At 49.1% G+C, this 13432-nt stretch overlaps 1 protein-coding gene across 1 annotated transcript in view; it reads left to right on the top strand.

The window, feature by feature from the left end:
• Nucleotides 1-13432, top strand: part of LOC125944291 (uncharacterized abhydrolase domain-containing protein DDB_G0269086-like) — a 29899-nt gene that overhangs the window by 12592 nt on the left and 3875 nt on the right. Inside the window, exons 4-8 of the mRNA XM_049664641.1 lie at nucleotides 8711-8758; nucleotides 10215-10262; nucleotides 10913-10954; nucleotides 11397-11438; nucleotides 13110-13157. Coding sequence (XP_049520598.1) covers nucleotides 8711-8758; nucleotides 10215-10262; nucleotides 10913-10954; nucleotides 11397-11438; nucleotides 13110-13157 — 228 coding nt within the window. The remainder of the gene's footprint in view (nucleotides 1-8710; nucleotides 8759-10214; nucleotides 10263-10912; nucleotides 10955-11396; nucleotides 11439-13109; nucleotides 13158-13432) is intronic.

Here is a 13432-nt window from a genome sequence, read left to right as displayed (position 1 = left end):
AAATGCTATCGTGCGCTCGTAAACAAATCGCAAACGCACCAAGAGGTTAACGTTTTATCAAAATCTAGCTTGAATATGATATCATAACAACGACAAGAGGGAGCTGATATATTGTCCTGAGCTTGAGGTGAGACGAAGCGATGACTGATTTTATTTTTTGCTTTCATGGCAAAGAGCAAGTTGCAAGAGCGAATTCTGATCGAAGTAGGCGGACCAGGCGCAATCGCTGTCCCCAGCCGATGTCGCCACGCTGACTTCCGGGCACGGTGTAAGATATATACTCTATACACCGTGCTTCCCGGCGACAAGCGATGCGACAAGCGATAGCGACAGATTGCCCATGGCCACGGAAAAACCTGTCGCTCGTCACCTGTCGCATGTCGCTCAAAATTCGTGCGCCTGCTGTTGCGCCTGAAGGTGCCCTCTCCCCGCTACCCTCACGAGGGCGTGCGTAAGCCTCGCGTGATAACTGCGCTCGGCCGAAGTCCGGAATGGACGTGCATTCCCCACCCCTCTCCCCCCGTCTGCAATATCGCCTTCGAGTAGCGAACACGTCACAGTCACCTGGGGCTTTTCCGAGAGGCGTGCTTCCCCCTTGGAACAGCGCCATGTGTCGGTGACCTCGCGCGGTAGCCGTGAAGGTAGTCGGAGAGCCAGGCCGGAACGGGGCATGATGGTGCAGAGCAGCTTGACGGTTGATAACGGGGTGTCCGAGGCAAAAAGGCCGCTGGGTCCATGTCACCTTGATTATCCGTAGCGGCGCCTGTTTTGTCGAACATGCTGGGCCCGCGTTGGTGAAAGGTCCTCTAGATTTGTTAGCTGCCACGATTATGTTGGTGGGATATCGCCGAGTTAGCCTCGAGTTGTGTAGGAAAGCAGACTTTTTGATGTGTCGTAGCCTTCTAGTAGGATCGAACACTTATATTCCTGATTTTCCCTACGCAGCTTTCGCTGTAGTTATGCCTCCGCTGCTCTCACGGGTTTCGGCACGCAATATCGGCAAGGACACACTCCGGACGATGGCTTTCACCATGTTGCACAGCAGTGGTTCACTTTGCGCCTGCAGGCGAAGTGTCACTTACGCAAGGGGCTGGCTGCTTGATAGCCGGGCTCGAAACTCAGTTGCAGGGTTGTGCTGCGGTTCGCCGAAGTCTGCGCCATTTTCATGATTTTGGGCCGGAAGCCGTGTGCTGCATTTCTTTCCTCTTGTCTAGTGGCTGGAGGATTCCTTTCTGTAGCCGCTACTTGTGTGGAATGCATTGCTGGCTGTTTACGGCTTGCGTGTTTGTATCCACATTGAAGTATTTTCTGCTTGGTTGTTGTTGCATGGCTGCCGATGGGTTGTCTGCGGCTGCGACAACTTATCGGCCGCTCTCGCGTCTTCCAAAGGGAAAGCGCGTGCTCGCTCTGGACGGCTGCACGCGAGATTTCTAAGGAGTGTCCCGTCCGATATCACGCACAATCGCTTCTGCAATCAGGATAGTTAGTTCTACCGAATTACAAGTTGTACCACGTCACTGGCCTCGGTCGTCGAGCTGTGCCAACCAATTCCTCTGCCTTCGGGGCGGGAGTGCGTTCTCCTCGGGCCACTAATTCTCTGTCGGAGTAGTGTTTGAGATCAGACATGCACCTGCCTTATGATCAATCTTAGCTTGAACCCGAACGGAGACTCTGGCTACTGGCACTCAGTACGGTCGCCAATCAGCATAAGCCCAGGTGGACGTCCACTACACAGCATCACATCACATCACTACACAGACGTTGCATGAGCGGTCAGGCAGGGTAGTGGCACAAGTTATGCCAAGTATTAAGGCCGCTCGAATGCTTCCTGATGCAGGTATCGTGAAAGCAGTGTTAGTGCTCCTCTCAACCTATGTGGAATCGCCGCATTGGACTCACGTGTATCCTTCCCAGCGGGGATGTACCTCAGCAAAAAACTATCAGAACCTAGCAGGTAGGATAGAAACGCGCTCACAGCACTGCCAGCTTCTGAGCGCTGCGCACTAACAGCAATACCAGCTAAATTTTCTGCGCTGCAACCGTGCCACCCGGCTCCCACAACCGATAAAAAAAAAAAACGTTATTAGAATAGACATCCAACCGACGTGCATCTGAAAACTCCCTCCTGCTGAATACTCTTCCACTCAATTGACTCAGTACAAATGGTTCGAGATTTATTCCTGTGGCGCTGGGTCATCCACATTTCCCCTATGGGCTTGCTTGCGTGCACCGTAGCAGTTGCTTTGCCCTTAGGCTGAACGGCAGAACGAGCCGTAATGTTTCACCTACTACCAGCTTCCAGCGTCGCAGCATTTACACCGCACTAGGCTTGTTTAGGGCAAGGTAAGTTGAGTAGTTATGTTGCTCTTACCGCCACAATAGGGGCGCGCGGTACTGCGTCCGCCATAAAGCTCTTTCCCCTCCTGTAGCGCACGGTAGTGAAATAGCGCTACAAGAGAAATGCCGTTTGCGTCATTTAGGGTCTCCTTGGGAGGCTGCGCTTCACGTGTAACGCTGCCCTCATCGAAGCTGATAAAGCTTCCTGGGGTAAAGTTCCCCGCTGGGTTCGAATGTGCGGTAGCGGTTACCGCCGCTTCGGATTGTTTCTCAGAGAGACTGTTTCCCCGTCCCATGAAGCACAAAGAATAGCGTGCCTGAGCTTGTAGAAGCGTGCTACAGCGCCAAAATACGACGCGGAACGCCCAGCGAATTTCGGCGGTCGTACGCGTAATATAACAAGTCTTCAATTCGAGCGAATTTCTTCGAGCGAATGTCTTCGAGCGAATTTCTCAGATATATTTTATCTTTGAGAAATTCGCTCGAGGTTTATGGCACTATGTAGTTTTGAGTTTTGAGTGGCACTCGCCTAATGTAACCTAGCCAGTTTCTAGTTAAATGTTGACAGTACTAATTATATATCGGACTAATTTATATATCGGAAGAGCACAGCGACTCCCTTCAAGCTGAACTACTGGTTGCCTGTGTTGATACCTGCAGAGTATATATGATAATATTAGTCTACGGTGTACACGAATGAGCGTGCGTTAATTATCCGTGTCCTATAAATGACGCATTCGGCTTTAGCACTTGCGACTGCAGAAAATACTGGGGTCGTTTTTGAAGCGGCTCGAGTGCAAAAATATGTAAGCCATCCGCTCATTGCCGGAATCGGGATTAGTCGAAGCTTTGAGCGTCAATGCAAGATATCAGATTACGACAAGAGACGCCCTGCAGATTACAATGAATAACACATCCTTAATTCACCATGAAGCACAAGGCATAGCGTGCCTGAGCTTCTCAGAAGCGTGCTACAGCGCCGAAATACGACGCGGAACACGCAGCGAATTTCGGCGGTCGTACGCGTAATAAAACAAGTCTTCGGTTGTAGCTAGAAGACACGCGCCTGAAGGTTAGAATACAGGTGAAGCCGCCTTAAAAGATCCTCAAGCGACGCTTCACGTCAGGGCTAAGTGCTCCACCCATTCTAGTAGCCTCTGGCATACTACACATTGTCCCAAGTAGATGTGATCGACGCTGCCCTGCTGACGCGGAAACGAGTCCGAAGTGGAAGCCGTAGCCTATGCGAGCGGTAATTTTTCTGTTGAGCGAAACTACCCCATCACGAAACGTAATGCTTTGCCATCGTGTAGTCAATACAAAAAGTTTGGCCCTAAATATATGGCTGCCATTTAACAATTGTGATGGCTAGGACGTAGGGTACTGAGTTTGCAGGAGTGCAACTACACTGTCACTTAGCTCAGTAGGTGTCAAGATGCCAACGCTTTGTCGCGCTGCCAAACGTTGTAAAATACCCATGCTTTATATTCAACCTTCTCGACACCATCCTACTTAACGAACAAGTGTACGTCCAATTACCCGTATACAATCAGTTTAGTGCGCACTCCCAACAGCTGCTTAAGACAAATCTGAAGTTTTAAACTTAAGATAGCTCATTACTTTAGCAAACCGATGTGTTCCGGTAGTCCCTCGCTGACTTCGATCTGTATTAGATTTTCATAATGACGTGACGGTTGGCCACTTACTTTGCACAATACGTACGACCGCATCAAGAGTCGCTTTATACAGTGTCACCAAGTACGTTGGCAATACTGAAATGGTTAGACATCCCTAAACCCTCTGTCATCTGTGTAGTGCCCATCTGCTCCTTTGGAATTTGTGGGTACAGATATGCAAGCCTATTTCCTATCGCATCCTCCGGTAACCGCTGGATTTTTGCCGCCGTGGCTGATGTGACTCACTACGCCAAGACTGCGTCGCATCACAACGAACGTTCCTGTTGTCTTGACTGGTAGCAGAGTTGGTGCATGCAATCTTATGGCAGTGGGCAATCGCAAGAAATCAGATGTCTGATCATATTCATCAAACCACCGTGCAATTAGTTTATTATAACCTGCAGCAGCCCTACATGAAGAATGTGCAAGAAAACTGGCCCAAGTACCTCCGCAGAAGTTAATTTGCGTTATCACTGACAAAGCTCGGCATTGGAAGAATGTTTTCTATTGTTCATTGGCGTTGTATACTCTGCCAAGAAAAGAATACAGTCTAAAAGTGCTTTATTTGCGTGTCAGACGGCTGGTTGAATTTCTCCGACTCCTGGCTTCGCTGACCTGCATGGTGGGATTATTTAACGGAGCTGTGCTCATCGACTCACTTGATAATGTCCCAACGGCGTCGCTCAGCTTCTCTGCCAGCTGAACCCGCACCTCGGTATAATGGACTGATGTGGCAACGCAAGAATTCGATGGTTAGATTAATGGCATGTAGAAATTTACCCTAAGCTCAACGAGAACATTTATGGCCTCGTGTGCCAAGTGCGAGCAGATTTTGGCGGGATACAGGACTTATTTTTCCTATTAGGCTGGAAAACCCCTACCCATTTCCTGAATAGGAGCAATTGGGTCTGTTTGCCACAAGTCGGCTAGGGTGCGCCCTGTTAGGCGGGTGAGGAACTACTTTTTGCTGACGCAGTGGACACGGCTGGGCATCCCACTTATCCACACAAATGACTGTAGCAGTCTGGCCGTCACTAACCTGTGTCCGGGTGGCGATGCCTTGGGCACCATCTGGGCCACGTGCCACCGTGGGTGGCATTCACGCCGTGGCGAGGGAGTCCAGGCCTTTTTTGAGTGGGGCGACTCCCTGCTGTCGTCTCTATGCGTAAGGTGCCTGTGGCACTGCAATTCTGAGGGATTCGATGATCTCGAGTGTGGCATTTGGAAAACGAAAAATAGTCACTATGGTTTCCTTTCTCCCCAGCACCTGTGCAATGCCGTCGTTGAACGTGGTTAAACCAAAGTTTGTCGAGTGATAGCACGGTTTTACTTGCTTTGGGAAAGATAAAGACTCTGCTCGGCGCCGTCAGCAACTAGCGCATCTACAATTACACCACAAGACAACACACAGACGCTGATAGCGGCGAGCGAATTGACCTTAATGCTGCGTCTCGCTTCAACGCGAACTAAGCGTCGAAAGCACAGCGCATACGAAGCTACCAGCACTCTGTGCACTTAGCACACATCGCAGATCGCTTTCAAGATATGGGCGCCCACGCGGCGTACGCAGCAGCCGCCGGTAGTGGCAGACTAAAGGCTCAACCGCATGCACGCGATTTTCGAGCGACAGCGACAAGCGACGGCGACGAGCGACAAGTTTTGCCGTCGCGGAGGGGCGATCCGTCGCTGTCGCTGGTCGTGTCGCCGGTTTCTGGCCAGCCAGAAAATATCGCTTGTCGCCCGGAAGTCAGCGCGACGACATCCGCTGGGGACAGCGATTGCGCAACATGGCAGCAATCAGTCGGCCCGCTTCGATCTGAATTCGGTCTTGCAACTTGCTCTCTGCTGTGACAGCAAAAAATAAATAGTACAATCCGTCATCGCTTCACCTCATCGCTAGCTGAGGACTAAGTATCGGCGCTCTCTTGCCGTTATTATTGAGATCGGTTGTTTGATATGACGCTGTTAGGCCTGAGACGCCACCGAGAGCCGAGAAAGTGTTTTAAGTTTTACTCAACAAATGGCGCCACGGCATTTTACGCTGGCGGCATGGGACGGATTTCCACTGGGGATGATAGCATGTTTTAGCTAAGTCTAGATAAAACGTTGATGTTTTGATACAATTGAGATTTCTTTATGCGCGCGCGATAACATATATTCGCACAACAATGTAAATCCGTCGCTACTGTCTTTCGCGATGTCGCGCTCATGTGGTTGCTCCACGCCGCGACACGACAGCGCGACAGGGTGTGCCTGTCGCGTCGCTTGTCGCTGTCGCTTGAATATCGCGTGCATGCGGTTGGGCCTTAAGTCCCAGTCTTGCCTTGGCTGAGCTTGAACGTCATATGTATGGAACGAGGCGTTTTCTGGGTTTGTACATGGAGTAGTAGAGCTTAGAGCACTGCACGGGCTCAAGCTTACCCGAAAGCCCGGGCCCGGCCCGGCCCGTGGGCCGGGCCGGGCCGGGTAAAGCAGTTTTTTCACGGGCTCGGGCCGGGCTCGGGCACGGCGTGTGCTTTTTTACCCGGGCCCGGGCCGGGCTCGGGTTTTTTGACGCAGGCCCGGGCCGGGCTCGGGCTTTCTGCGAGTTATTCTCGGGCTTTTCAACTCTGAAAAACATGTATTTTTCGGTCTCGGGCCGGGTTCGGGCCGGTTTCGAGCCGGACTCGGGCCGGGCTCGGGCTTAAGGTAAAGGGGTGGCGGGCCGGGCCGGGTGTGTAACGTAGATTATTACCGGGCCCGGGCCGGGCCCGGGTCTCGCCATAAAAGTTTTGATCGGGCTCGGGCGGGCCGCCCAATGTAAAAACGGGCCCGGGCCGGGCCCGGGCCGCAAAACTCGGCCCGTGCAGTGCTCTAGTAGAGCTGTCGCTCTAATACGATGGTCGTAAGCATCAAATCACTACGCTTCATCCATCATTGGCAGACCGATCGTGAGCAGAAAAGGCATGTGTCCATTTTAACGCGACTTTATGGTATCGCACACGTTTGTGTTTCTCAAAAAAATGAGGTCCATATTGAAGGCATTGTTGCGAAAGCGGAAGTCCGAGCGGCCACGAAGTTTCCGTGGATGGTTCCGTGCCAGGTGCCGGGAGAAGTCCAGTGAGATCAGAAAACTGGTTTTGTATACAAATGTACATATTTTACAAGAAAGGCTCCGTGATATTGGAGCCGTCTACGTGCTAACATCTATGCATGTTGTAGTGCTTACATCTCCGAGTGTCTTCTACATGGTAGAGCCTCCTTACGGAATGCGGCGGCCGCATTTCGATGGGGGCGAAATGCGAAAACACCCGTGTACTTACATTTAGGTGCACGTTAAAGAACCCCAGCTGTTCCAAATTTCCGGAGTCCAACCACTACGGCGTGCCTCATAATCAGAACTGGCTTTCGCACGTAAAACCCCTTAATTTAATTTAAAATTTTTGAGCCTCCTTACAACACTCAAGTCCGGCTGTTTGTGTCCCTTTAGTTTTCCTCTTTCACTTCGACGAGGAAACACAGTTCGATGCCCATGATGTGGCATCGTTTCGCGCCGGGATCCACCTCCAATCTTGCCTGGTCGCCCCTGAACACAGGCAGTGGTTGACACCTTGGGAGCCACATTCGGGAATGCTAGACGCTGGCCCCTTGCAAGAGTCGCCTCTCCGTAGCGGTCAGTTCGCGGAAGCCACCACTTCCAGGGAGCGTGGTGGCTGTTGTCTCGTTAGGGGGCTCCAGGTTGGCGCGTCACAGTCGGCACCGGGCCTCGTCGTAGTTCGGGCTGGTGCTTCACGAAAACACACCTAGAGCGACGTTGCCGTTTCAGCTACGCACGAGGCCGAGGACCCATTGAAGTCTGGGACCTAATTGCTCATCCATCAGTCCCAGGTGACTGACGGTGAAACTTCCCGGCCGCGAGAAACGACAAGCGTAAAGTGCACTTGATATGTTCACGCCCGTCGATGAGGCCTCCTTGTTCCCGAAGGACCGCCAGACACAACAGCATGTACAAGTTCAGCCTACGCTCAGCGAAAATATATTGTGGACTTGTGTGCCAAGCGCGAGTGAGGTTTTGGCGGGATACACAACACATTTTGTCTATTAGGAACCTTATTTCTCTGGACCTTGTAAGATCAAATTGTTACGGTAGTGATAACAGATGGGCGTTGACAGCTGTTGCTAATAAAAAGCTACGCATCAGAAAGTTGTCCATCGCACAAAACAGCTTTTCTTACCAAGTGGAAATTTTAGCTTGCACTTCGCACCCGAGGCCTCTGATACATGGTACAGGACAGGCGAGATTACTAAAATGCATAATTTTATTCCATGGCATTTTTGAAATTCCTTTGAATTGTGAACGAAATTGCGAGTATGCGGGACACTGAACGTGATTAGCCTGTGGGATTAGACACATGTGCAGACATCTACTTATGCACAGATCCGCCATGACTAAGCCACCACGAATAACACTGACGTTTTCTTTCTCAAGCTGTCAACATACCACGTACGTCTACTTTAACTGGACGTGCAGGAATAGCGATTTCATGCAATGTGGAGCAGACAATGAGCCTTTTAAATAATTTCATCCGTCTGACAGTGTGAAGCACTTTATTCAGAATTTGGTGGAAATTACTTGTCAGTGCTTACGAGCACAAAAAGTGTAACAGTTATATTTTTCGGTGATGTAAGCTGACGGGACAAAATTTCTGCTTTTCCAGATCTGAAGCCAACGATCGAGGAGACACCAGCGACTACAGCAACAAAAGGTAGGTAGTTCTACCAGCACTTGCGTGAATTAGCATGGCGCTTCTATTGAATTATGAATGCCTACATTTTCCGATGGCAAAATTGATGACGTATAGAAGTCTCACTATTTACCAGGCCCCGAGAAGGGTAATAGGAAAAATGAGTTCTGTATCCCGCCAAAATCTCTCGAACTTAGCAGACGAGGCCACAATGTTCTTTCTGAGCATAGTGTTTACCTATGCTCAGAGAGCACATTGTGGACTCGTCTGCCAAGTTCCGAGAGATTTTGGCGGGATACAGAACTCATTTTTCCTATTACCCTTCTCGGGGCCTGGTAATTAAGTGGGCTTTGAAAGCAGTTGCGTAATAAAAGTCTATGTTTCTGAAAGTTGTCCAGCGCACAAAACAGCTTTCTTAGGCGTAAGCGTATATAGCTGGCCAGCTAGCACAATCAGCGAACGCTAGTTCGAAGCCGTGAAAGAAGCGGAGGATCAAAGGCACCTGGAGGTTATTAGATCTTGCCGTTGAGTGCGGGAGTTGGCCGACGTTCAGGAGGACTTAGAGAACTGAAGGTTTTTTACATTATGTACAGGAATAGAATCGGCAAAGTAACAGTCATCGACGGCCGGCAGCAAATCGGACGTTGCGGCCCGTGGCAAGAACGACTCTCTTCTCGATCTGTCTCTGGCTTGTAACCCCTATAGTCTGCCGGGGTCATGTCACTTTCAGCCAATCGTCGAGTCAGTCCACGTGTCGTGTCCAGGTGTCGATGGCGGCACAAATCTCGCGTATAAAGGGAGGATAGCGGGGGGCAGCCCGCCGTATTTCCAGTGAAGGGGGGGGGGGGGGGGGGGGCGGGTGTTCATTGGCGGTTGCTCCGTGTGGCACGGCCGCGCGAGAGCCTTCTGTGTAATACGATCTGCGATGCGGACAGTGTAGGCGTCCAGGCGCACCGAGGGCCGATAGCTTTGTGTGCATTATGGCGCCCATACACTTGCGCGTCCCCCGCGTTCTCAAAGTGAAACGTCACTTTTTTGCCAAGCGGAAATTTTCGCTCGCACTTCAAAAAAATGAACACCGAAGTTATGGCACAGGGCAGGCGAGATTGGTAGAACGCAGAAATATTTAAGGGTTAAGGAAATTGCGAATCTGCAGGACATCCAGCATGACTAAGTCACCGATAACACTGATATAACACTACGTTCTTGCCATAGGAAAATTGCGTGCTTTCCTCTGAAGTTTTATATCTGAACGCTGTCAACATTATAGTACGTGCGTAGGCTTTGACTTGACTTTTACTTCGTACAAGTCAAGTCAAAGCCTACGCACGTACAGCTATTTCATGCAATGTAGAACACTAAAATAAACGTTAAAATAATTTCTTCCGACTGACAGCGTGAAGCATTCTACTGTGAACTGGTGGAAATTACTTTTTGTCTGTGTGCTTATGCGACAAAATTTCTTCTGCTCATTCAGATCTTGAGCCAACGGTCGAGAAGACAACCGCGACAACAGCTACAAAACGTAGGTGGTTCTACCTGGACTTGCATGAACTTGCATGGCGCTTTTATGGTATTATAAAAGCACTAATTTTTCTGATTCTTGAATACGATCTGCGATGCGGACAGTGTAGGCGTCTAGGCGCACCAAGTGGCGATAGCTTCGTGTGCTCTATGGCACCCACACGCTTGCGCGTTATCCACGTTCGCGAAGTGTAACGTCCCTTTTTGCCAAGCCGGAACTTTCGCTCGCACTTCGCACCCGAGGCCACGTTACAGGGAAGGCGAGATTGGTTCGTTGAATGGTGAAGAAAATTACGAATCTGGATGACGTTGGACGTAGGACATTACACATGTGCAGACTTCCATTTATTGCACATATCAAGAATGAGTGTCACCACCGATAACACTGACATAAGATTTCTTTCTTAGTGCTGTCAACGTATAGCACGCTTGTAGGCTTTGACTTGACGTGCACGAAGTAAAATACCATAGCTATTTTATGCACTGTGGAGCACAAAATAAAGCTTACAAGTAATTTCTGCCGACTGACAGCGTGAGACATTCAACTCGAAACTTTGCGCAAACCGCTCTTGCCTGTGCTGGCGTGTGCAAAATCGGTAGCAGTTATATTTTATGGTGATGAAAGCTCACGAGACATTTCTGCCCATCCAGATCTCGAGCCAACGGTCGAAGAGTCGACAACGGCGTCAGAAGGTAGGTGGTTTTACCTGCACTTGCATGAACTAGAAAGGCACTTTTATTCAATTATGAAAGCGCGCAATTTTCCTAGGGCGAGATTGATGGCGTATAAAATTTTGCCCTGTGCTCAGTGAGAACGTATATGGGGCCTACTGTGAGAAGCGCGAGGGAAGATTTGTCCCGGATACAGAACCACATAAGATTTCTTTCTTAGTGCTGTCAACGTATAGCACGCTCGTAGGCTTTGACTTGACGTGCACGAAGTAAAATACCATAGCTATTTTATGCACTGTGGAGCATAAAATAAAGCTTACAAGTAATTTCGGCCGACTGACAGCGTGAGACATTTAACTCGGAACTTTGCGCAAACGACTCTTGCCTGTGCTGGCGTGTGCAAAATCGGTAGCAGTTATATTTTATGGTGATGAAAGCTCACGAGACATTTCTGCCCATCCAGATCTCGAGCCAACGGTCGAAGAGTCGACAACGGCGTCAGAAGGTAGGTGGTTTTACCTGCACTTGCATGAACTAGAAAGGCACTTTTATTCAATTATGAAAGCGCGCAATTTTCCTAGGGCGAGATTGATGGCGTATAAAATTTTGCCCTGTGCTCAGTGAGAACGTATATGGGGCCTACTGTGAGAAGCGCGAGGGAAGATTTGTCCCGGATACAGAACCACATAAGATTTCTTTCTTAGTGCTGTCAACGTATAGCACGCTCGTAGGCTTTGACTTGACGTGCACGAAGTAAAATACCATAGCTATTTTATGCACTGTGGAGCATAAAATAAAGCTTACAAGTAATTTCGGCCGACTGACAGCGTGAGACATTTAACTCGGAACTTTGCGCAAACGACTCTTGCCTGTGCTGGCGTGTGCAAAATCGGTAGCAGTTATATTTTATGGTGATGAAATCTCACGAGACATTTCTGCCCATCCAGATCTCGAGCCAACGGTCGAGGAGTCGACAACGGCTTCAGAAGGTAGGTGGTTTTACCAGCACTTGCATGAACTAGAAAGACACTTTTATTCAATTATGAAAGCGCGCAATTTTCCTAGGGCGAGATTGATGGCGGATAAAATTTTACCCTGTGCTCAGTGAGAACGTATATGGGGCCTACTGTGAGAAGCGCGAGGGAAGATTTGTCCGGATACAGAACCTATTTTTCTATTAGAGATTATATCTGCTAAGATGAAGAAAAATATTGCAATGATTATTACGTATGTGGTATGTTGGTTATAATTAATGCGATAATTATAACCATGCAATCATTAGAACCAGCATGCCACATACGTAGACTAAGACTGGACGTGCACGAAGTAAGAGCTATTTAATGCAATGTGGAGTACACAATAAGCCTTGCAAATAAATTCTTCTGGCGAAGAGTGTGAAGCATTCTACTCGGAACTTGGCGCACATTACTTTTGCCTTTGCTTACCGGTGCAAAATGTGTAGCTTTTGTCATATTTTGTGATGAAAGCTTACGGGAAATGATTGGCATGTTTATTCAATTATGGAAGCACGCAATTGTCCGTTGGCGAGATTGATGGCATATAGAAATTTACCCTACGCTCAGCGACATGATATGGCCTCGTGCGCCAAGTGTGAGAAAAGATTTCAGCGGGATACAGAACTCAGTTTGCCTATTACGAACCCTATCGGTACCTGGTTAGAAAGGTACCCATAGAAGTTAGAAGGCAGGGGGGGGGGGGGGGGGGTAGGGCAAGGGCTCCTCTTGGCCTCCCTGGTAGCTTTCTTACTAAGCGGTAATTTTCGCTCGCACGTCTCACCCGAGATCACTAATACATGGTACAGGGCAGGCGAGATTGGTAGAACGCAGAATTTTATTCCGTGGTATTTTCGGAGTTCGTTGAATGGCGAAGGGAATTGCGAATCTGCAGGACATTGGACGTAGTTGATAGACCGTGCGAGTAGACACATGTGCAGACATCTACTCATGCAGATACAGCATGACCAAGACACCACCGATCCCACTGACATACCGCGTACGTAGACTTTGATTGGACGTGAACGAAGTAAGATGGCTATTTCATGCAATGTGGAGCACACAAGCTTTACAAATACTTTTGTCTGTGCTTACCAGCGCAAAAATGTGTAGCAGTATGTATGGTGATGAAAACTGAGGCGACCAAATTTCTGCCCATCTAGACCTTGTGCCAACAGTCCTAGAGTCAACTACGACTATGGATACAAAAAGTAGGTGGTTTTACTTGCAATTGCATGAATTAGAACGGACCCTTTGTTGAATTACGAAAGCGCGCAATTTTCCGATGGCGAGATTGATGGCGTATAGAAATTTGCCCTGTACTCAGCGAGAGCAAAGTCCGAGCAAGATTGTGGCGTGATAAATAACTCATTTTTCTTTTTTCTCGGGACCTGATAAGATAAAAGATATTACGATAGCTATTACTATCCATAAGGTAGGTGGGCGCTGACAGCAGTTGCGTAATAAAAAGCTGTGTATCGGCTTT

This window comes from Dermacentor silvarum, chromosome 3, assembly GCF_013339745.2.
Source record: "Dermacentor silvarum isolate Dsil-2018 chromosome 3, BIME_Dsil_1.4, whole genome shotgun sequence".
In the NCBI taxonomy this organism is placed as follows: domain Eukaryota; kingdom Metazoa; phylum Arthropoda; class Arachnida; order Ixodida; family Ixodidae; genus Dermacentor; species Dermacentor silvarum.
Note: the sequence above shows the minus strand (reverse complement) of the source record. Positions and strands in the feature narration are given on the sequence as shown.